This window comes from Rhinopithecus roxellana, chromosome 10 (genome assembly GCF_007565055.1).
Source record: "Rhinopithecus roxellana isolate Shanxi Qingling chromosome 10, ASM756505v1, whole genome shotgun sequence".
In the NCBI taxonomy this organism is placed as follows: Eukaryota; Metazoa; Chordata; class Mammalia; order Primates; family Cercopithecidae; genus Rhinopithecus; species Rhinopithecus roxellana.
Genome location: NC_044558.1, coordinates 44,578,712 through 44,599,823, shown reverse-complemented (window position 1 = coordinate 44,599,823; position 21,112 = coordinate 44,578,712). Strand labels below are relative to the sequence as shown.

General features: G+C 39.9%; 1 protein-coding gene across 3 annotated transcripts in view; it reads left to right on the top strand.

The window, feature by feature from the left end:
• Positions 1-19,071, top strand: part of IRAK3 (interleukin 1 receptor associated kinase 3) — a 59,902-nt gene extending 40,831 nt beyond the window's left edge. For all 3 annotated transcript variants that reach the window (XM_010379978.2, XM_010379987.2, XM_030938718.1), the window contains 4 exons: positions 10,544-10,742; positions 11,005-11,067; positions 11,155-11,319; positions 12,608-19,071. In XM_010379978.2, coding sequence (XP_010378280.2) covers positions 10,544-10,742; positions 11,005-11,067; positions 11,155-11,319; positions 12,608-13,084 — 904 coding nt within the window. In that variant the 3' untranslated portion in view covers positions 13,085-19,071. The remainder of the gene's footprint in view (positions 1-10,543; positions 10,743-11,004; positions 11,068-11,154; positions 11,320-12,607) is intronic.
• Positions 19,072-21,112: the final 2,041 nt, after the last annotated feature.

The window sequence follows — 21,112 nt, the reverse complement described above, 5'->3', positions numbered from 1 at the left end:
GCAGGAGATTTTTAAGGGAGGGCTCTCGGGCACAGCAAATGAAGCGAGGAAAGGAAAAAGGCAGGATTGGGCAGTTGGAGAGGTTGAGTTGGGATATTGTTGTCCTAGAGGCCTCAGTCCAAGCTATGGGGAAGCACTGAAGCTGGGATGGTCCTTCAAAGACATCCCAGAGGTAGGTAGGGCACTCTGGGCTTTGCACCCCTGCATCTGACCAGCCCTCTTGTGGAGCAGTAATGTGGCTGGGTGAGGCAACTCCCTTCTACCAAGACAGTTCCCAGACTGTGGCTCAGCTGTGAGCCATCTTTAGCCAACTCTTCCTGCTGGGGAACCAGAGCCTCCCTGGGACCCAAGGAGGGAGCCAAGTGGGGTGGTGAAGGACAGGGTGGGGAAGGGTGGGGCTGGGGGTGCGTGGAGTCATGTTGGGAGATGGCAGCCACCATAGTTATAAAGGAAGATTTGACAGGACAGAGTTCTGAAAAATGTGACCCCAAAATTTTTGTTTTTCACGTACTTTGCTCCCCACCCTCCTTCCATCCTTTTCTCTCTTGTCCCCATAATGTTTCAATCAGAGAGACTTTCCACTTAAAATGCGATTCTGAGCAAATTGCTTAATGTCTGCAAGCCTCAATCTTCCCCTCTGCAAAATGGTAGTAGTAAAATAATAGCTTCTATCTCCTAGGGTTAAATGACATAAGGTCCTTGGCACAGAGCATACACATCTTCAGTGGTAAATCCTGTCCTAACTGGTCGAGAAGTGGTGGCAGTGGCACAATGGCAGGGACCAAGTACTGTGGTGGCCAATCAGTCTTTTTACTTAACACTCTTCCCTCTATCGTCAATTTATAGTGTTTGAAAAGTGGACCCACCAACTAAGCTCTAGTTTAAGAAAAATTACTTCTCTGTTAATATGTTTACTGACCAGGTGTGGTGGCTTACGCTCATAATCCCAGCACTTTGGGAGGCCAAAGTGGGTCAATTACGTGAGGCCAGGAGTTTGAGACCAGCCTGGCCAACATGGTGAAACCCCATTCTCCACTTTAAAAAAAAGTGTTTATTAAATATTTTGAGAATCCCATTCATCTTACTTCACAAATATTTATAGAACATCTGTTGTGTGCAGAGCATTGTGTTAGACCACAGTGGGAGAGACATTGCTGATGATAGTATTATCCTTGAAGGTTCAACCTGGTGATCAGAAAGATAACGTAAACACAAAATGTGTAGTGCAACGGTAACTATGCCCACTGAGTGGCTGGTCTGACAAGGCTTCCTCTCGTTAGAGAGTTCCAAGCCAAGTCTTGGAAAAAGTCGGATTGGTTGAAAGAAGGGGAGAGAATATTCCTGGTGGAGGAATAACTTGTTCAAAGGAACAGAGTAAAGAATTGTCACGTATATGGTAAAAGCAAGAGAAATCAGTTGGTCGGAAAAGAAAGGACAAGGTTGGAGAATAAGGTAAAGTGAGACTAGAGAAGAATAAGGACTGTGGTGAGCAGGGGATGGAATGAGGCTTTAGATGCTGACTAGGCTGAGGAACTAGGTTTGACAAGCTGGGCTCTAGTGAGAGAACCAAAAGGCTCTCACAACTTAAAAGGAGGCCAGTTCTTCCAGGTCACTATCCCAGGAACTCGTCTGGATGTACAGAACTATAAAAATCATTTAAGCAACACTGCTAGACAGAATGCCCAACAGGTAACAGATACAGAGTACCCAGAGAGATCTGATCAGAAACAAGAATATTATGGAAGAGACAGGGCTTGAAATGCATCTAGCAATGTATTTTATATTTTACTTGGTGGTGGGGCTGCTGACAATCGTTCCCTTTCTGAGTGTTCCAAAGAGTTCAAGGATTTCAATGTAACCCATTCATAAAATGTGCACACCCAGGCATGTGTCAGGGTATGGAGATCCGTGACTGTGGGCATTTGTTAGAGAACTGTGGTTTCACAAGGGCTCATCAGTGTGTCCCTGCCTGTTCCAAAGCAAATCAGTCCCTTCCACAGCCATTGAACTCTTGGCCTTTCTGCTGAGCCTGCCAGCAAAGATGTTAATTAGTGCCAACTATAACAGTGGATTTTCCCCTAGTGTTTGGTGGTGTACACACCTGTTCTCTAGAAGCTGGAACGAGACCAACTCAGTTCATTTGGGACACTGAACACCTGTCAGATGGTAATGACAGTCAGTCCCCAGCAGCCTCAGCCAGATGTGATTGGCTGACCTAGATTACCCTCCTGAATCTCTTTTAAATGAATCCTCCACTGTGCTCCAAACCTAGGCCTCTCTGAGTCTTGATCCCTCTGTGTGTAGGTCAGTGCTTTTAGGAATGAGCTGTCTGAAATCCCTGCCTCTTCTGCCTTTGTCGTATTAATTTTCTAAATCTGTGTAAGGGAGACAGCTTCTAGGAGGGATGCAGTTTTATTGTACAGCTCTGATAATTGGCTCAGAAAAGGACATCCCAAAATCTGTGTCAAACAGTGGCCTTTTCCCTGAGTAATTCAGGGCTCTGTTTTTATTGGAGGAGTGAACAATGGAAGATGCTGTTACCTTTATTTTCTTTTCTGTATTTGGGCTTCAGAGTGATGAATCACAGAACACTTTATCCTAAATCTTTGATATTATTATGTTTTTAATACTATGAAATAACATGGAACAATATATATACGGTGAGATTAAGTGGAAAAGACCAAATTAAAGTAACATATAGTATATAATTATAACTTTGTATAACTACAAATTCATGCATTAAAAAATATTAAAAGTAAAACATACCGAAATATCAACAACATTTTATTTGGTTGGAGAAACTATAGCTTATTTTTCAATGGCTTATTTTTTTACTTCTTTATATTCTTTAGATTGTATTTAAAGAAGTATGTTCTAGTCTATGTTAATGTTAATGTCTGCAAGCCTCAATCTTCCCCTCTGCAAAATGCTAGTAGTAAAATAATAGCTTCTATCTCCTAGGGTTAAATGACATAAGGTCCTTGGCACAGAGCATACACATCTTCCCAGCAAGGCTGAGTTCAGGTGTTATAGTTATTATCTCCATTTGATAGAGGAGAAAGCTGAGGCTTACAGAGATTAGTGACAATAACATAAAATTTGTTAGACAAAAATAACTTGGCATCAGACCTTACTATCTCAAGCCAAATAATTGGAAAAAGTTCCAAAAGACAGTATCAAGTTACTAAATGAAATCCTTAAGTTATCAGTTCAATCATTCTCTGTAATTAATTTTATCAGTAAAGAAACTGGATAATCTGTCATTTTTATGGTTTTAAAATAGTTTTTAAAATGAAAGTTGGAAAATCATTATTCAGCAGCCTGGTGCCCAAAGTGTGAATAACATCTTTTGTCTAAAGCAAAGTGAAATGGTACTCATGTCTTCAGCAGGGAGGAGGGAGGATGAGGATGTGGATGTGGGAAGACCACCAGAAATCTGCATTCAGGCCAGGTGTGGTGGCTCACACCTATAGTCCAAGCACTTTGGAAGACCGAGGTAGGCAGATCACTTGAGGTCAGGAGTTTGAGACCAGCCTGGCCAAAATGCTGAAACCCCATCTCTACTAAAAATACAAAAAAAAAAAAATTAACCAGGCATGGTGGCGTGCACTTGTAGTCCCAGCTACTCCGGAGGCTGAGGCAGGAGAATTGCTTGAACCCAGGAGGTGGAGGTTGCAGTGAGCTGAAATTGCATCACTGCACTACAGCCTGCGTGACAGAGCGAGACTCCGTCTAAAACAAACAAACAAACAAAAAAACAAAAAGAAGAAAATGAAATCTGCGTTCAGACCCAGGGCTTGTCTCTCTTTCTGTGGCCAGAGAGTGGCCAAAAGTTTTCACACTTGCACATTCGGAGCCAACCAAGACAGTCTTAAGGTGACCTCTTGTTGCTGTAAATTCTTTGACATTACACCTGCCTATTTTTGTTCTGGGCTCTATACTCATGAGTCTAGGACTGTTACAGGAGAATGTGACCCTGTTATAGACTCAACATTACACTTAAGTAAACAACATCAGGCGGTCTCCCTGTAGGTGTCAAATGATGTCGTTGGGGCTGTATAGTAGGAATTTTGGAGAAAGGAGGAGCACTGGAATTCAGAGCGGTCAAGTGAAAAGTTCATGGAGGAAGTGAATCTTATGGCTGTGGAGAGGATTCGGATAAAAATAAAGCAGGGGAGAGTGTTTTCAAGATGAGGGGAACAGAATGGAGAGAGGCCAAGGTAGCAGAAAGCACAATTTGTCCTGACTGCATAGTAAGTACTAATACCTTAAGGGTAGCGGATAGACTGCCGTCAGATGAGGGAGCTCAATGAGAGCCGGAGACTTTTCACTTGACATCAACGCCTGCTGAATAACTTGTTAGCAATCCTCCCAGCAAGCCTGAGTTCAGGTGTTATAGTTATTATCGCCATTTGATAGAGGAGAAAGCTGAGGCTTACAGAGATTAGTGACTGGCCTCTGTCTCATGGCTGTGGCAGGAAAAAGGGAGGTTGCATTCCATGTTTGTGTGAGTCCAATCATCATACACTTTTTAAGGATTAAAGGTCTGGGATTACTGGAAACATGTTGGTGTCATCGGCAGAGACACGGAAATTGGGAAGGAGAGGAGAGCATAATTAGTGTGCAGAAATTTGGAAATGCTGACATTGGACTCCTGGGGAAATTGTCAGTAGCACAGGCATTGAAGAGGACATCGGGCCTGGAAAGCAGTGAGAGTAGATAGCTTTCTAAGGAAGAAGCTGTCAAAGACACAGCTCAGAAACACCCACAGGAGAAGCAATGCCCATGTTTCCAAGGTGTTTTCAACAAGTCTGGGGGTTTATTTAGCTAAAAAATGTCTCAGTAATTTGAACTCTTCAAAGAGAATGTTATAAAAACAAAATCTGCTTCCAGGTGGTGGAATTTGAGAAGGAAAGGATTTAAAGGAAAGAATCTTGAAAAGTTGCAGCCTGTGTTCTTGGCAAAAACCCTCACATTTTTATTGGAGAAACGAAGATGTTTTTGACTTACAGGATCACTTAAAAGCATCTGAAAGCAGTAAACTTCCTTGTTATTTCCCTTCTATCCCTTAGTGAGCTTAACTGTTTTCACATTTATGAACTATTTTAAATGGAAATGCATTTTATCCTCAGCATTTTCCATCGCAGACATTTCATTCCTGCTAATGTTTCCAAAGCAAAGAGATAATCTTGGTGAACATTTCTAATGTTTCCTATAAAATCACGTTCTTTAATCCGTATTGCCATTTGTCTCCTGCCAAGTGAAACAGTCTTTCATACAAGGGAAGTGGTCTAGGAAAGTAAAGGAAGGAAGAAGCTATTTGCTATTTGTTTCAAAATGGACTTTTTTTTTTTTTTTTTTTTTTAAATGGAAATTAATCAGAGATGTAAGGTCAGAGTGAGTGAGTGCATGGATAATTTCCTTTCGGAAAGACTAGAAAAACTGAGTGGTTGGGAAGAGGGCATGGGGGCCACAGGTTGGCCCCTCCCTGCGACCAGGACACCCTTGCCTGAAGACCCAGGCTCCTCCTGCCTTTATCCCCAGACGGGAAAGTTGGAGCCCAGCTCCTTGTTTAACAGGCATGTCGAAGCCTACAGGGAATCCAAAGTCTCTTTCTTTCTTTGACTGATAGATTATTTTATCAGTCTCCTTCCTCTCCCTCTTAACCCCTCAAAAAGCCTGTTTTTATTTTTCAGAAAAATTTTAGATATATACAATTCTTTTTCCTCAGATTTTCCTATTTTTCCCTAGTGCCTCCCTTCTTCTAAAATATCCAAATTTGACTTTTTCTAAGGGATGGCAAAACAATTAAATATGACATAAATTTAAATTTCCCCTATTAATTCTATTTGCCACCACTCTAAGCCCCAACATTCATTTACTTATACATATAGATACATACACGTATGCATAGTACATGCCAGTTTTTTCCATCTCTCCATTGTCTTAAAATGTCTGTAAATATGACTTTAGTTATGGTGGCCCAGAACTTCTCTGGAACTATTTGAAACTCAGCCAGTTTATTGACATTAACTAACTGAAGGGTCCTCAGATCTCCAGGGACATCCTACAACCCCCTGTATTTTTGTTCCTTGAGTTGGTGTCTTTGGACTTCTTCTAGAGACATGCAACCAAGCCTTTTGGGATTTTAAGGTAATGGACGTAGGGTGGACAATGGCCAGCCTGTATCCTTTAAAGCATACTTTGAGCCCTCTGTGAGTGTCACTGTCCTTATGTTTTCTCATTTAATACTGGTAAGAACCCCGTGAAGTAAGATCTTTATACCAACAAGGAAACAGGCTGAGGGGGGTTGTTCTAGTTGTGGGTAGAGTCAGAATTTCACAATTAAAGGAGGAACACCCCTTCCTGGGCCTTTGCACCGAGTACCTAGACTCAGAAGGCACCAACAAAGCAAAAACAAGCTTGAATACTGTGTCTCTCAGACCTGCCTAGGTTCAATGAGGATGAAAGAGAAAGCTCCGCAGTCCCATGGGAATAAAGGGTTTCAGATTTGTAGCATTCCAGGCAAGATGCAGTGTACACTTAAGTTGGGGTGCACAACTTTTTTAGTAGCCTGCAGGTTCTAGGAGAAACTGAGTCTTGCCTCATCTAATTAGGGGAGGCAGGGCATTTGGTGAGGGGTGTCTTGATGTTGCAACAGCCATAATACAGACAGCACATGTGTGCTGTTGCCTCAGGCTGTCCCAGAGGGGCCATTGGGTCCTCTTTATATCTGGAGCCAATCTGTGGCTCCCTGCCCCCTCTTCCCTAAATCCTTCTTTGGAGTCCTGGCCTTTCCTGAGAGTTTCCAGGTACCTAGGAGCTGGACTGCTGGGCCCATATATATATATGCACTATATACTATATATATGTGTGTATATATTATATCGGTATATATATTATATATATGTGGGTGTGTATATATATTATATATATGTGGGTATATATATATCTTTAAAAACCAATCATGCTCTTTCATGCCAAATATGGTATTTGCACTTGAATTCAAATCCTGCCTTATAATTTAGGTGGAGCATCTTGTCTTACGTTTAAGGTCCAAGGGATTGAACTTAATTAGGAGATAAACTACTAAGCAAAGAAAGCAATTCTCATTACAAAGTAGCATTTGTTTGGGGAATTCAGGTCCCCCAAAACTTGTCCTAGAGACCCCTACTAATAGAGAAATTAAGTAACATCCTAGAGTCAGGTTACAAACTCATCAAATGTATAGGATTCTCCATACTTCCTCAGTGTACAACCAATGATCATTCTGTTAAAGGAATTATCTGGAGAGGGGATGGCATCTCTGTTAAGGTAAACAGCCTTGTGATAAAGAGTAGAAAAAATAGATTGTAGAAACATGAAATTGAGGATATGGACCATGGATATGGGTCAAAGGTATTTTTTATGTATCTCTTTGGTGGCCACAGTTGCTTGCAGGCTGCCCTTTTGCATGATATTGCCATGATTCTAGTTATTTTAGGTTCTTAATTTTGTTAGTTTATTTTCACCCACAGGCTAAACTTACTCAGCTGATCTGCATGGAAGCCGAAGGCACTTTGTGTTTGAACATTCTATTTAAGGTTGAAGCAGGAGAAAAGAATTAAGGTAGAAATTGATTGTTGAAGGGCCTTTGCAATTTCCGCTTTCCTAAAACAGAACATCCTTCTTCCTCAGCTACCACTAACCTTTATTTAGAACAGAATAAATCACTGGACTCAAAATTTATGTTATACACTAAAGTCAGCTGGAAAACGACTTATCTTTTCACGGATTGTCATTATTCAAACTGTAAATTCAGTACCCTAGAATAATTTCACATCTTGTTGATGGTCTTTCACTGACCCAAAGTCCTCTCTGGGTTTCATAATGTAAGCATTGTTTGTGGTTACTCAACTCCCTTCTGCCCAACTTTCACAGAAGCTGACTCACCATTTGCTGAAAGCATCCCACCAGCGTTGCTATTGGTCAAATAAGTGAATTAAATTGAAGGTTTTGTTGTTATTATTGTTTCTTTTTTCTCCCTTTTTGTACTTAAAAAAAGATTCAGGGTTTTTTTTTTTTGTTTTTCTTTTTTGGTGTTTTAAAAATTCAGATTTTGCATTCTCATGATTCTGGCATTGTCAATTATAGTTCTATGTCTTTTTTTAGAACTGTGGTAGAGGAAGATGTTTAGGTGTTTGACACTGCATATCTGCCATTCAGAACATTCCTGCTCTCCCCCTGTGCTGAAATGAAATGGAGCAGGCAGAAGTGACTCCAAAGTTGAGGGACAGAAGGAGGGGTCCTGGCAATGAAGGCTGGAGAACCTTTTATTCCCACCTCGCCTCCTGGCCCACCGGCAAACTCCTGCATTCAAATGTCCCCAGCACTCTGAAACCCTCAGGGCATCTCCAGGAGCTTCAGACTTGATCTGATCCATTGAAGAGTCAACCTAGGGAAGAAGTGATTATGAACTGACAGTCTCCTTATCTAGAGTTGGACAGAAGTCAGATCTGATTGTAGTCTGTTCCTCATCTGAGGTATGTCAGGATAGTCAACAGTTCTCCAAGTGAGAAAGTAAAAGAGTGGGTGAGGAGTGACAGATGGGGGTGTGTGAGGCCCAGGCTGGCTTTAGCAGCTGCTGGGTTCTCTAGGGAGAAGGGAGAAGGCAAGGAGAGAAATGACAACTGTGCTTATTGATACGAGCCTTGGGAACCAGGCCTCTCTGACTTTCCTTCCATAAATGCTGAGAGCACACAGCTGATAAGAGGCCCTAGCACTCAGAAGGTGAGCGCTTTGGATTTTACAATTCCCTTGCCACCCTTAGCGGAAGGAGGAGTGAAATAAAGTTTAAAATGTATCTCTTTATCCTTAAAAGACCACAGGGTCTGGGTGTGGTGGCTCACGCCTGTAATACCAGCACTTTGGGAGGCCGAGGCGGGTGGATCACCTGAAGTCAGAAATTCAAGACCAGCCTGCTCAACATGGTGAAACTCCGTCTCTACTAAATTACCCGGGTATGGTGGCAGGTGCCTGTAATCCCAGCTACTCGGGAGGCTGAGGCAGGAGAATCACTTGAACCTGGGAGGCAGAGAGTGCAGTGAGCTGTGATCGCACCAATGCACTCCAGCCTGGGGGACAAGACCGAAACTTTGTCTCAAAAAAAAAGAAAAAAAAGACCACTGGAAGTCCCTTTGTTTTTTCTCTTGTCAACTCAGCCCTAGACAAAGTCTGGACTAGAATCTTTGAGGCCTTAGCTTCATACATTGAACTGTTTCCCCCAAACCGTCTAAATAGAAGTAGGACTCTGAGTCCTCTGAACAGTAGTTCAGACCTATGGAACTGGGGCCTGCCCATTAACCTACCTGTATAAGGACAGCAAAGACTTCTGGAGCTTTTGTAAGATTCAAAATTTGTTCAGAATTAAGAACTTCTTGATATCCCGTGGCTGTTGCTATAGCACTTTTAGTAACAGCCTGTCGTACTACAAATATACCTCTGGGCATTTTGGATGGGCAGGTCTACTATTAGATGCTTTGGTTTCAGGGGATAAAGAGCAAGCTCTGAAGAGCCCTAAGTAAAGCCAGGAAGTGCATGACTTTCTGTTGGCTGCCCCACCTCCTTCTCAATATCCATCTGTTCTCTTAGAATTGATTGCTAATCTTCCTCCTAGCTGCCATTTTTTGAGCATTACCAAGTGCTGCGGAGGACGCTATGCATTTCGTTTTCCCCCTGCCGGAGTTCTGTTCTCATTTCATATGAGAGGAGAGAGGGCACTGAGGCTTACATGGTGAAGGAAACTGTGGGTGGTCACGGAGCCAGGGAAAGGCAGAACTCCTGGCTGTATGCAGTGGGAAATGGATCTGTCTCTTGGCTTTGCTTTCCTGTTCCTGCTTTGACAGCCCTTTGAAGGTAAAAGTAAGCCAATGCCTACCCTCAGCCAAAATATCAGATGATTCTTAAGGTTTTAATGTGACAACTGCTTAACTTGACTATAAGCACTTTGCCTTTGTCTCTGTAAACATTTGTAGTTTAAATAAAACTCAAAGACCAAAAAACCATAGAGATGAAACCATGGGATAGGGCTGCCATGAGGGCAGGGACTACCAAAGAGTCCTCAAATCATTCCAAGTTAGTGGTTCTGTGCTCATAAGCCAAGCATTTCACAGCACAGCTCTTGCACATAACAGACACATAACCAGCTGATTAAAACTCAGTTCACATTCTCTGTAAGTGTAAGAAAAGCACAAGGAAAGCTGTTTTGGTTAACTTCAGTTTCTCTGAGAAAGCATCAGCTTTATCCATCAACTTCACATATGTATCTTTAAGTTTGAAATGCCCACTGTTCCTCGGTCAGCTTTTTGTTCTAGGTTGCACGTAACATTTGGATTTACACATTCAGAAAAATGAAAGAATGTTCTCTAGTTCATGGAAATTTGTTTGGCTTTATTTTACAGTGTTGTGAATTAACCAGATGTGAAGAAGGTGAGTTTAGTATGTTTGTTTACACTGAAGTGCCCTTATGATATTTTGTCTTGTTTGTCCCTGATCACAATTTTAGTGCAAACATCCTTTTGGATGATCAGTTTCAACCCAAACTAACTGATTTTGCCATGGCACACTTCCGGTCCCACGTAGAACATCAGAGTTGTACCATAAATATGACCAGCAGCAGCAGTAAACATCTGTGGTACATGCCAGAAGAGTACATCAGACGGGGGAAACTTTCCATTAAAACAGACGTCTACAGCTTTGGAATTGTGAGTACCAACTGCCAGTTAACAAAGGAGGAGAGTTTATTGCCAAGAATGTTCTAGATTCTAAGAATTTTTCAAAGAGTTTTGACATTTGACTCATTGATTTTCTGTTAGCCCGTCTTATATATTAATTTTTTGTAATCAATCAATTAATAAAATATAAAGTCATTAATTAGAATGAACTGTATTCATAGTCATGGTTAATAGTTGCAACAAATTGTGTGTATATGTTTAAGATAGCTGACTTTCTATATATTCCTTGTAGGTCATAATGGAAGTTCTGACAGGATGTAGAGTAGTGTTAGATGATCCAAAACATATCCAGCTGGTAAGAATTGTTTTCATCCTGGCACCTATCTCTTGGTCATTTTCTGATCAAGTTCTCTGTGATAAAATTGTCTCCCTCTCTTCCAAGCGGGATCTCCTTATAGAATTGATGGAGAAGAGAGGCCTGGATTCATGTCTCTCATTTCTAGATAAGAAGGTGCCTCCCTGCCCTCGGAATTTCTCCATCAAGCTCTTCTGTTTGGCAGGCCAGTGTGCTGCAACGCGGGCAAAGTTAAGACCATCAATGGATGAAGTGAGTATATATATGGTTTTATTCAAAACTGAGTCCACAGAACCATGGAAAATCTAAACTAGATAAATTGTGTATCTAAGTGAATTGTTAATGAGACAAATCCAGCCTCCAACAGAGAATTCCAGCATAGTAGTTAGTGTTTCCAGGTCAAAAAGCCACATCATTTGGTACCTGGTAGAGGTCATTTCTAGGTGGAACCAAGACACCACAAAAAGTTTAATGTAAAGACATAAATGAGCAGTTTGCAGGGAATATTTTATTCAATTTTTTTTTTTTTTTTTTTTTGAGACAGAGTCTCACTCTGTTGCCCAGGCTGGAGTGCAGTGGCACTGTCTTGGCCCACTGCAACCTCCACCTCCCTAGTTCAAGTGATTCTACTGCCTCAGCCTCTCAACTAGCTGGGATTATAGGCACAAGCCACCATGCCTGGCTAATTTTTGTATTTTTAGTAGAGCCAGGGTTTCACATGTTGGCCAGGCTGGTCTCGAACTCCTGACCTCAAGTGATCCACCCTCCTCGGCCTCCTAAAGTGTTTAATCTTCATTAAGAGATCTGGCTTATTATAAATGCAGCATATATTTTTCTTATCCATTTTTAAAAAGTTATTAATCTATCCATAGACTTAATCACCCATTCACTTATTTATTTGCACAAATAAACAAATAATTGTTTATTTGTTTCATCAACATGGCGAAACCACCATCTCTACTAAAAACACAAAAATTGGCTGGGCATGGTGGCACGTGCCTGTAATACCAGCTACTTGGGAGGCTTAGGCAGGAGAATTGCCTGAACCTGGGAGGTGGAGGTTGCAGTGAGCCGAGATTATGCCACTGCACTGCAGCCTGGGCAACAGAGTGAGACTCTGTCTCAAAAAAAAACAAAACAAAACAAAACAAAAACCCAACAACAACAAGAAAACAAACTGGCATTTAAGAATTACAGGTTTATTTCCTCATTCCCTTCCAATCCTCCACATATTATGGTTGAATTAAAAAATGTAGAGACTTGCCCAAGTTCATAAATCTAGTTGGTGGCAAATCTGAGGCTTAAGTCAGGTCTCTTGGTATTTAGTGTGGTTTCTTTTATACCTTGTTTTAAGTCACTTAATTTACTCCTCAAAATAAAGGGGTTTAGCTAGTTTTTAAGATCCCTTCTAATTCAAAATTCTATAGTTGAACTAATTTCATGAAAATGAAACAATATTCTTTATAGGTAGAGAGATAAAGGGTAAAAGGAAAGATTATTCAAACTTAGTTTAATGTCTGTTTGCTTCTTTGTTAATTAGGTTCTAAATACTCTTGAAAGTACTCAAGCCAGCTTGTATTTTGCTGAAGATCCTCCCACGTCTCTAAAGTCCTTCAGGTGTCCTTCTCCTCTATTCCTGGAGAATGTACCAAGTATTCCAGTGGAAGATGATGAAAGCCAGAATAACCATTTACTGCCTTCTGATGAAGGCTTGAGGATAGAGAGAATGACTCAGAAAACTCCTTTTGAATGCAGCCAGTCTGAGGTTATGTTTCTGAGCTTGGACAAAAAGCCAGAGAGCAAGAGAAATGAGGAAGCTTGCAACATGCCCAGTTCTTCTCGTGAAGAAAGTTGGTTCCCAAAGTATATAGTTCCATCCCAGGACTTAAGGCCCTATGAGGTAAATATGGATCCTTCTTCAGAAGCTCCAGGCCATTCTTGCAGGAGCAGGCCAGTGGAGAGCAGCTGTTCCTTCAAACTTTCCTGGGACGAATATGAACAACACAAAAAAGAATAAATTCCTCCAGAAGATAAAGAAAAAAGCAAGTATTGCCTAGGCACCTGAGTATAAGTATGACCTTGAGAAGACATTGGCTCCATAAGCAATGCCAAGATAATGATCAATAGTGAGTTTGGGTGATGCAGATAAACAATCTGGACAATTCCATTCCTTTTTTCCCAAACCCTCAGAGTGCCTTAAAAAATTGTTTTATCAGGATAATTGTCTCATGACCAAATCCATGCTCAATTAGAGCCATACAAGATTCCTTAAGATCATGGGTTCTGACTTCAGCCAAACAAAACAATCAAAACCTACCAAAAAGGGACTGGATTCTAATGTCTTCTCCATCATCCTCAGTGTGAGTCCCCAGAGCCCCCATCTGCCGAGAACATTCAGTTGGATTCCATTGTTTGGTTTAGCTTGCTTGCAAGGGTTGTAGGAAATATCTAATTTGTAAATGTTAATAGATACCTTTGGAAAGAATCACCTTGTTATTCTGATTGACCCCTCTTGTTTTGCAGTTAATCCCTGACTAGCCTGCTTGTCTGAAAATGAGCCAGGTTCACCCTTGGCTACAGCATGCTCTGTGTTGAAAGGGGATTTCATCCCAAGATCTATCCTAAACTCTTAGGACAGTTTATCATGTATTGACTATTATTACAGCTTTTTAAAAACATACTTAGTGACCTATTATATCCTAAGGAGACTATATGAAATGTCCATCAGGTAATTTTTATTCCTGAGAAAATGGCTGATCAAGGGCCTAGGTCAGCTTTTGGTTTAATCTACACCTTCCAACTCTGGGCCTTCACTGCTGCTATTTCTTGGATCTCCCTCTTTTGAAATCCTACCAATCATTAGAGCTCTACAAAACTGCCATCCTCCTGAAAGCTTCCCTAATCTCTACAGCCAGAAGTACTCCCTTTATCAGTATTGCCATAGCAATTTCTTTGTATTTCTATTTTATACTTATCACTTTCTGAATTATATCAAAGCTGCTTGTCTCTTTTACTAGGTTGTAAACTCCCTATATTGGTTTTCTATTGTTTTTGTAACACATTATCACAAATTTAGTGACTTAAAGTAACAAATTATTTTGCAGTTCTGGAGGTCAGAATTCCTTAGCATTCCTTCTGGAGGCTGTCGGAGAGAACTTACTGCCTTGCCTTTTCCAGCTTCTAGAGGCCACCTGCCTTCTTTGGCTCATGGCTTCTTCCTCCATCTTCAAAGCCAGCAATGTGACATTTCAGATCTCCCTCTCTCTCTGTCTCTTCACTAACCTCTTCCTCTCATTCTGGCCCTTCTGCCTGTCTTTTATAAAGACCTTTGTGATTTCACTGGGCCCACCCATAAGCCAGGAAAATCTCTGTGTCTCAGATCCTTAATTTAATTACACCTGCAAAGTCCGTTTTCTCATGTAAAGTAACATATTCACAGGTTTCTGGAATTGGGACGTGGACAGCTTCGGGGGAACTTTACTCTGTCTGTCATACTCCCTGAGTATGTAAGGGCCATCTCTTCAGAACCTAACGTGTCATCCTACACAGAGCAGGTGTTTCCTTATAAATTAAGTTGAATTAAATTACCCCGATGAACCCACATAGTCGATAATTCAGCTATAAGAAATACTGCTGAGTAAATATTGACTCTTTATGATGATGGATAGAAACACTGAAGAAAACCATTTTCAGAGGATTTACTGAATCTTCCTCTCCAAGAAGCTTGTAACAGAAGGGTAAACCTCTAGTTTCTTGTCCAGCAGAGGAATAGGCTCATGTCTTTTGTTTTATTTTATTTATTTTATTTTATTTTTTGGTGAGTCAGTGTGGTTGGGTTAATCGTACTCACATTAGATTCCATGTTGAAGAACAACTAATCAAAGAAGAAAATCATCAGGAATCAGAGTGAGATTAACAGACCAAGGTCAGAAGCATGGAGTTACAATTCTCCAAAAAGGCACGAAGTGAGATTAAAAACACAGTGAGTCTTAGTCTGATTGACAGGCTTTATACAGGCCCTGGGTAAGCAGTTGGGAGAGCCCATGCTCACCACTGCTCTGTGGGGTACCTGGCTGCCCAGAGCTCTCTGCCCCATCTGATCACCACACATATGAAAGGGTTGGACTAAACTTCATGTAACTTTTATTCCTGTGACCTGTCCTAGTTTGGCAATTCTTGATTACACATGTTAATGAAAGGAAGCAGCAAAAGTCTTTGACATTTGGTTTACATATTGCAAACCATTCTGAGGCCCATTTAGCTTATTTTAGAGATGTAATCTGAGATTATATTGGCTGAATTGGGAAAATTAGCCTGGAATCATGTGAAGTTGCCACTAATAATTCACAGAAGAGATCATCAAGAATCGACTCTGTGTTAAACTGTTTTTCACTTAGAATATGGACCCCCACCAATACATTCAATGAAGGGTCATTAAGGAAGCTCTGATTAACACCAGGCCCATGCAATTACTCAGCACATATAATCTGTTGGTATTATGTTGATTTGAACTTGCTTAGCCGACTTAAAGCAGGGTTTCTGAAACTGTAGTATGCATCAGAATGACTTGGAAATCTGGTTAAAAACACGGATTGCTGGGTTCACCCAGCTTCTGATGCAATAGGCCTGGGGTTAGAAATTTTGCTTTCTAATAAGTTCCCAGGTGATACTGATGCCAGTGATGTGAAGCCCACTCTTCACATCAGTGAAAACCACTGCCTTAAAGTGCTCTTAAATTGTTAGAGATTGGTAGATCTTACCTTTCCATCACTGGTATGTTTTTTGAGAAAAGGATCCTTTCTTTTCATTCTGTTATATTAATCCTATTACCTAGGATGTTGGTTAGCACAGAGTGGGAGCTCTAGAAAGATTGGTGACCAATGATCTTATTGACTAGATCATCTTTCTAGAGTATGACTATTTTGGACACCTCAAAGATGAAGTCAAATAAGCTGGAAGTGACCTGATTAATGTTGTGGTAAGCAGATGTCACTGTGGCTGGGAAGTGCCAAATCTTCTGTTGAGTGATTCAGTCTTCCTGATTAGATTTGCCTTCTAGTGGGTGTATTAATAAGCGTTAGTTGATATGAATTAAATGTTGCACCTTTCTATGGGTAATAAGAGGATACCTTTATGGTTTCATGATGTGGAGATCAAGATACATAAGAAAGCAAGAGTGAGCCTCCAGGTGTTCCCTCTGATCAGTAAACATGAATTTATAATTTCATTTACCCTCATTTTTGTAATGCACTGTGAGCGATCCTCCAGGCAGATCCTATTTACTAAGCTTCTTCAGGCTTTTGTCCCATTTTATAATGCCTAAACACATGGAGAAAACATTTTGTTGTTTTTGAAAATAGGTATGGGATTTCTGACATAATCAATTTTATTGACTTCCTGAGAGTTATAATGATCTGTGACTCTCTGCATAATATTGTAGTTTTACAGGGTGGCACATCACCCTGTGTAAAACAACTTTTATGACCTGAGGACTGATGAGTACAGGAAGTGAGGTTTATCATGAGTAGCATTTATTAAGCATCTGCTAGAATCAAAGCACTGCATTTGCTACTAGAGTACCAAGTAAGACACAAACAGTTTAGTAAGGAAGATAGGGTGTCTACCCAAGTCAACAGTTCAGTGACATCTGTTATTTGAACCACACACCAGTGGAACTGAAAGTAATTGCTGAAAGGGTGAGAAGAAGGAATAGATTACTATGCATTTTTGAGAAGGTGAAGAAGGCTTCTTGGGGAAGGTGTCTAAAAAGAGATAAGGAATTAAGAGAAATAGAAAAGAGCACTGATGAAGCACTCAGGATGGTTATTCAAGGAATTGGGAGTTCACAGCAGCTGTGCACAACCATCCCTGACACCATAAAAATGGGGTAAGGGTGAAGGGAACTGGGTCTAGAGCTTTGCATGATTTTTCTGGCTAACCGTCAGAGTCACCCTGAAGGCGTGACTCCCATCTTATAGATGAGGACACTGAATCAGGAACCTAACCTGCTGAAATCAAGTCCTCCCAGTCCTCCCATCAGGTCCTCCCAGATCTGGAGGAGCCAGGATTTGAATTCACATTTGTCTGACTTCAAAATCCATGCTTTTTCTCGTGTTCCACTTTGCACAATGGAGCCACTGCCAGTTCAAGCTCCTATGAAGAGGGATGGATGTGAAAAGTCATTTGCTGATTCCACAGACTTTTAGTAGGTACCGTGTCTCCTGCCTTTTTCACTATCCTACTCCTCTGCTACAAATTCTTTGCTACAGGCACCCACTCTGCAGTTACTTGATAAGAGTTAAATGAATCCATCCATCCAAACTTCCATTCACTGAATAAGTACTTATCAATGGCTTCCTTTGTATCAGGCACTATTCTGGGGCTACAGTGCAGATGGAAACCAGCAAATCTCACTGCCCTCATGGAGCTTACATGTGAGTGAATAAATCTCACAGAGTTCTCCTGTCATAAGTTCTGGCTCCTCTGCCAGCTCTTCCAAATAGGTTCAGAGAGGTTTTCTCCTTGTCCTGTTGTGTGACTGATAATCCCATGGCGGCCCTCACTTTGCTATTCATATGCACTAAGTAGTTTATGCTGTGCTTTGTGGTTGGCAACTGTGACAGATTCTGTTCTTCTATTGGTATGTGGTTTCTTTGGGGCATTTGTTTGGATACTGATGGCATCTTCCAGGGAGTCTGAGGCACCTACACAAACCTCAGGTCACTATCACGTGATACTGGAGTTGCCTGTTAAATTATATTTCTTCTTCCACAAAACTGCAGGTTCCCTGAGGGCAAGGTCTACATCCGTCTCATTTTTGGACCCCTAATGGTTGGCACAGTACCTGGTGCATAATATGGTTCAACAAATATTTGTAAAATGAATGAATCAAATAGTCCTTCAAAGCATCTTCAAAAGCATTAATAAATGCTATTGTCATGTAGATTGTACCCGAAGTTTATCTTTCTGGTATTCAGAATATAATCAATCCTTGCTTAAATTATTCCATTTTACCATTCTTGAATAAAACTATTAATTTTAAATACTAATATCTGAGATGTCTTTGAAAAGAAGATTAGTCATTGTATGTGTTGCTTGTAAATTTTCTCTACTGTGGAAAATATTCCAAAACCATGTCTAAGCAATGATAAACCAGTGTTCTGGCAGGGAAAAAACTGATGTTTGTTGTGTTTTGTATCTGTCTTCCTGTTCCAAATCATTTATATATACTTGATGGTCTATGGAATTGACTTGCAAGTATTTTCCTGGGAGGCATTTTTATTCTAAAGACCTGTATTGCCTGCCAAACCTTCATTTAAGAAACTCATTATGGATGTCATCTGCATCATTGCAAACTGTTTCTGGTCATCTCTTTAAACAGCAAGATAATATTTACAGAGGTTTACATTGGCTCTTGAATATTACAATATTCTCATAGACAAACATTAATTGGAATGGAGGTAAGGTAGTAGGAATTGCTTACTTGCGGAAATGCAGGCTCATTGTTGTGTCTAGTAGGTGCTAGGTGCATTCACACATCTCTTAAGCTTTAAACAACCTATTGAGCCGCTTTCCATTTCCTTGATCTATTAGATCAAAGAAAATGAGGCTTAAAGGAGTTGGCTCTTGCCATAAGTCACACTACTGATGGAATGAGAATACAAACCAAAAACACTTTATTCAAGTCCGGGAAATATCTGCCTTGAAAAAGGGTAACTTAAAAATTCAAAGTATCCCTAATTTGAACATGAAAACAGTTAATAAAGATACGTGTGTTTTTATTTTATTATTATTTATCTTGTCCTCCCATATTGGCAAAGATTGAAGCAATTGAAAGAAATGGCATCCTTGTTCACTACTGGCAGGAGTGAAAATTGGTAGAACCTTTGTAGAAGGCAATTTGGCAACATATATCAAAAACCTAAATGTTGATACACTTTTACCAAGCAGTTTGTTTTGGAATTTATCCTAATGAATAAAAGTTGTCCAAGTCTTTAAACATGAGCCCAAACATATACTTCATGATGTTTATGATATTACAACATTGGAAACAACTGAAATATCCTTCAGTAGAAGATGGATTAAATAAATTCCATGCAGTTGTCATTTTAAAATATTTACATGTATGTTTATTGCTATGGATATATGTTCCCAAAATATTATTGAATCAAAAAAGCAGACTACAGAATATACATTTAATATGAGCTCATTTATAACATTGAATGTTTTAAGATAATATATGTTTTATAGAGAGATCTTTCACCAAATGTTAAGGATGGTTTTTTTCTGGGTGATGGTGTTTGGGTGATCTTTACATTCTTCAGACTCTTATGTATTTGAAACTTTTATAATGAACATATATCATTTTTATTAGAAAAGAATAAAGTTTTTGTAAAAAACAGTCATTTTCTACATTTCTACATCTACTTGGCTCTTTGCTTGGTTGTGCCCTTGGTGGCAACTAGCAACTAGTAATAATGCTTCTATTCCACTGCTCTTTATTATTTTTATCTTCCTACCTTAGTAACTGAAACTACTAAATGGATTTGTCTGGTATCCTTTGAGTAACAAGTTTTGAGAGGGCATGTGACAAAGCAATGCAAGAGGCAAAAACCAGATAAGCTGAAATACAGAAAAGCAGAGTACAGATCACAGTACACAACTGAGAGTCTTTTGTAGTTACATATTAGTTGATTTTGCTAAAATCTTTTAAAAATTACCCGTAAGATTTATACTTACAAATCCCTACTTCAAGGAGTTATCTACAGTTAAATGAGAAATCTTTGTGGAGATAAATTTTCCACCACAAAGTATTCGTTCTCTAGACTTGTACTCCACTGTCCATTTTTAGTTTACATAAAATTTTTACCTTGCTGTAGTTTTAGTTGGAAATAAAACTTGCAGCAGTGCAGAGGAAATGTGGCTGAATACGGTGTTTTTCTATAGCAGGTAGAGATGGAACCTATATAACGATGCTAATGGGATTCACAATGCATTAATTATAAAGGGAAATAGCAAAGTATACTCCAGGGTAAAATAGCAACTCTAATGAGTTCTAGCTGAGAGGACTGTTTTGTGCACATAACTAAGTTACAAAAGTGTGTAAGTATGATTTAAAAACATACTTCCTAGGCAGATCCAGCTAAAAGATAAATGAGTGCTGGTTTTTAAGAGCATAAAAGAGGCACAATTTTTTTTTATGATACCAAATTAATGTTTCAATGCTGCTTTGTGTTTTCTGGAAGGAAAATGCCAACTGATACAACTGTACCCTCACTGCAAAGAGTTCAGCAAAAGAGAATTTAGGAAATCTAATACATATAGTGTAAAATGGGATCATTTCTAAATAGCACATTAGAGTGAGGTTACTCTAGTGATCTTCTTAATGTTCTTAATACCATTATTCACTAATTATAATTTCATGTCGTTCTGAATGTGTATAGGCTAATTATAGTGCAGTTGCTGGACCATTAAACACTGGGTCTTATGATATTACTTTTTCTTTTGATTATAACCCAGGATTTTAAAAAAGACCTACAATGACTTCAGCCAAGGGTAAATATGAATATATGACCTTTTATTGTTTTTATTTTGTATGTCTTAGAGGAAAATTTAAGATTCTGGCATGCTTACATAGCCAAAAATGCATGTTTATATAAACTCACTGCTGGCAGCTCTAAGGCTATTACTTGAGACAGCAGGCAGAGCAATCTCTGACATTTTCATTATGCATTTGTCTAGCAGCTTGAAGAGGGGAAATAATTCATGTGATTATGAATAGCCTATCTTGCTCATTAAAATGTATTTCCCTAATAAAAAAATGATCACTGTATTTTAGAAGACATATTCTGACATGTTCCCATCTTTCTTTCTATCTCATATCCTAGCATTATCATTCCTAATTTCAAAAGCAGCTGAATGAACCAAGTAGCATCACTGCCTCCTGTTTAAAAGGTCTCATCAATTACAGTGAAACTACACCTTCATTTCACTTTAGTCCCTATTTCCAAGGACACACTCTAGACCCTATCACCACCTGCAACTG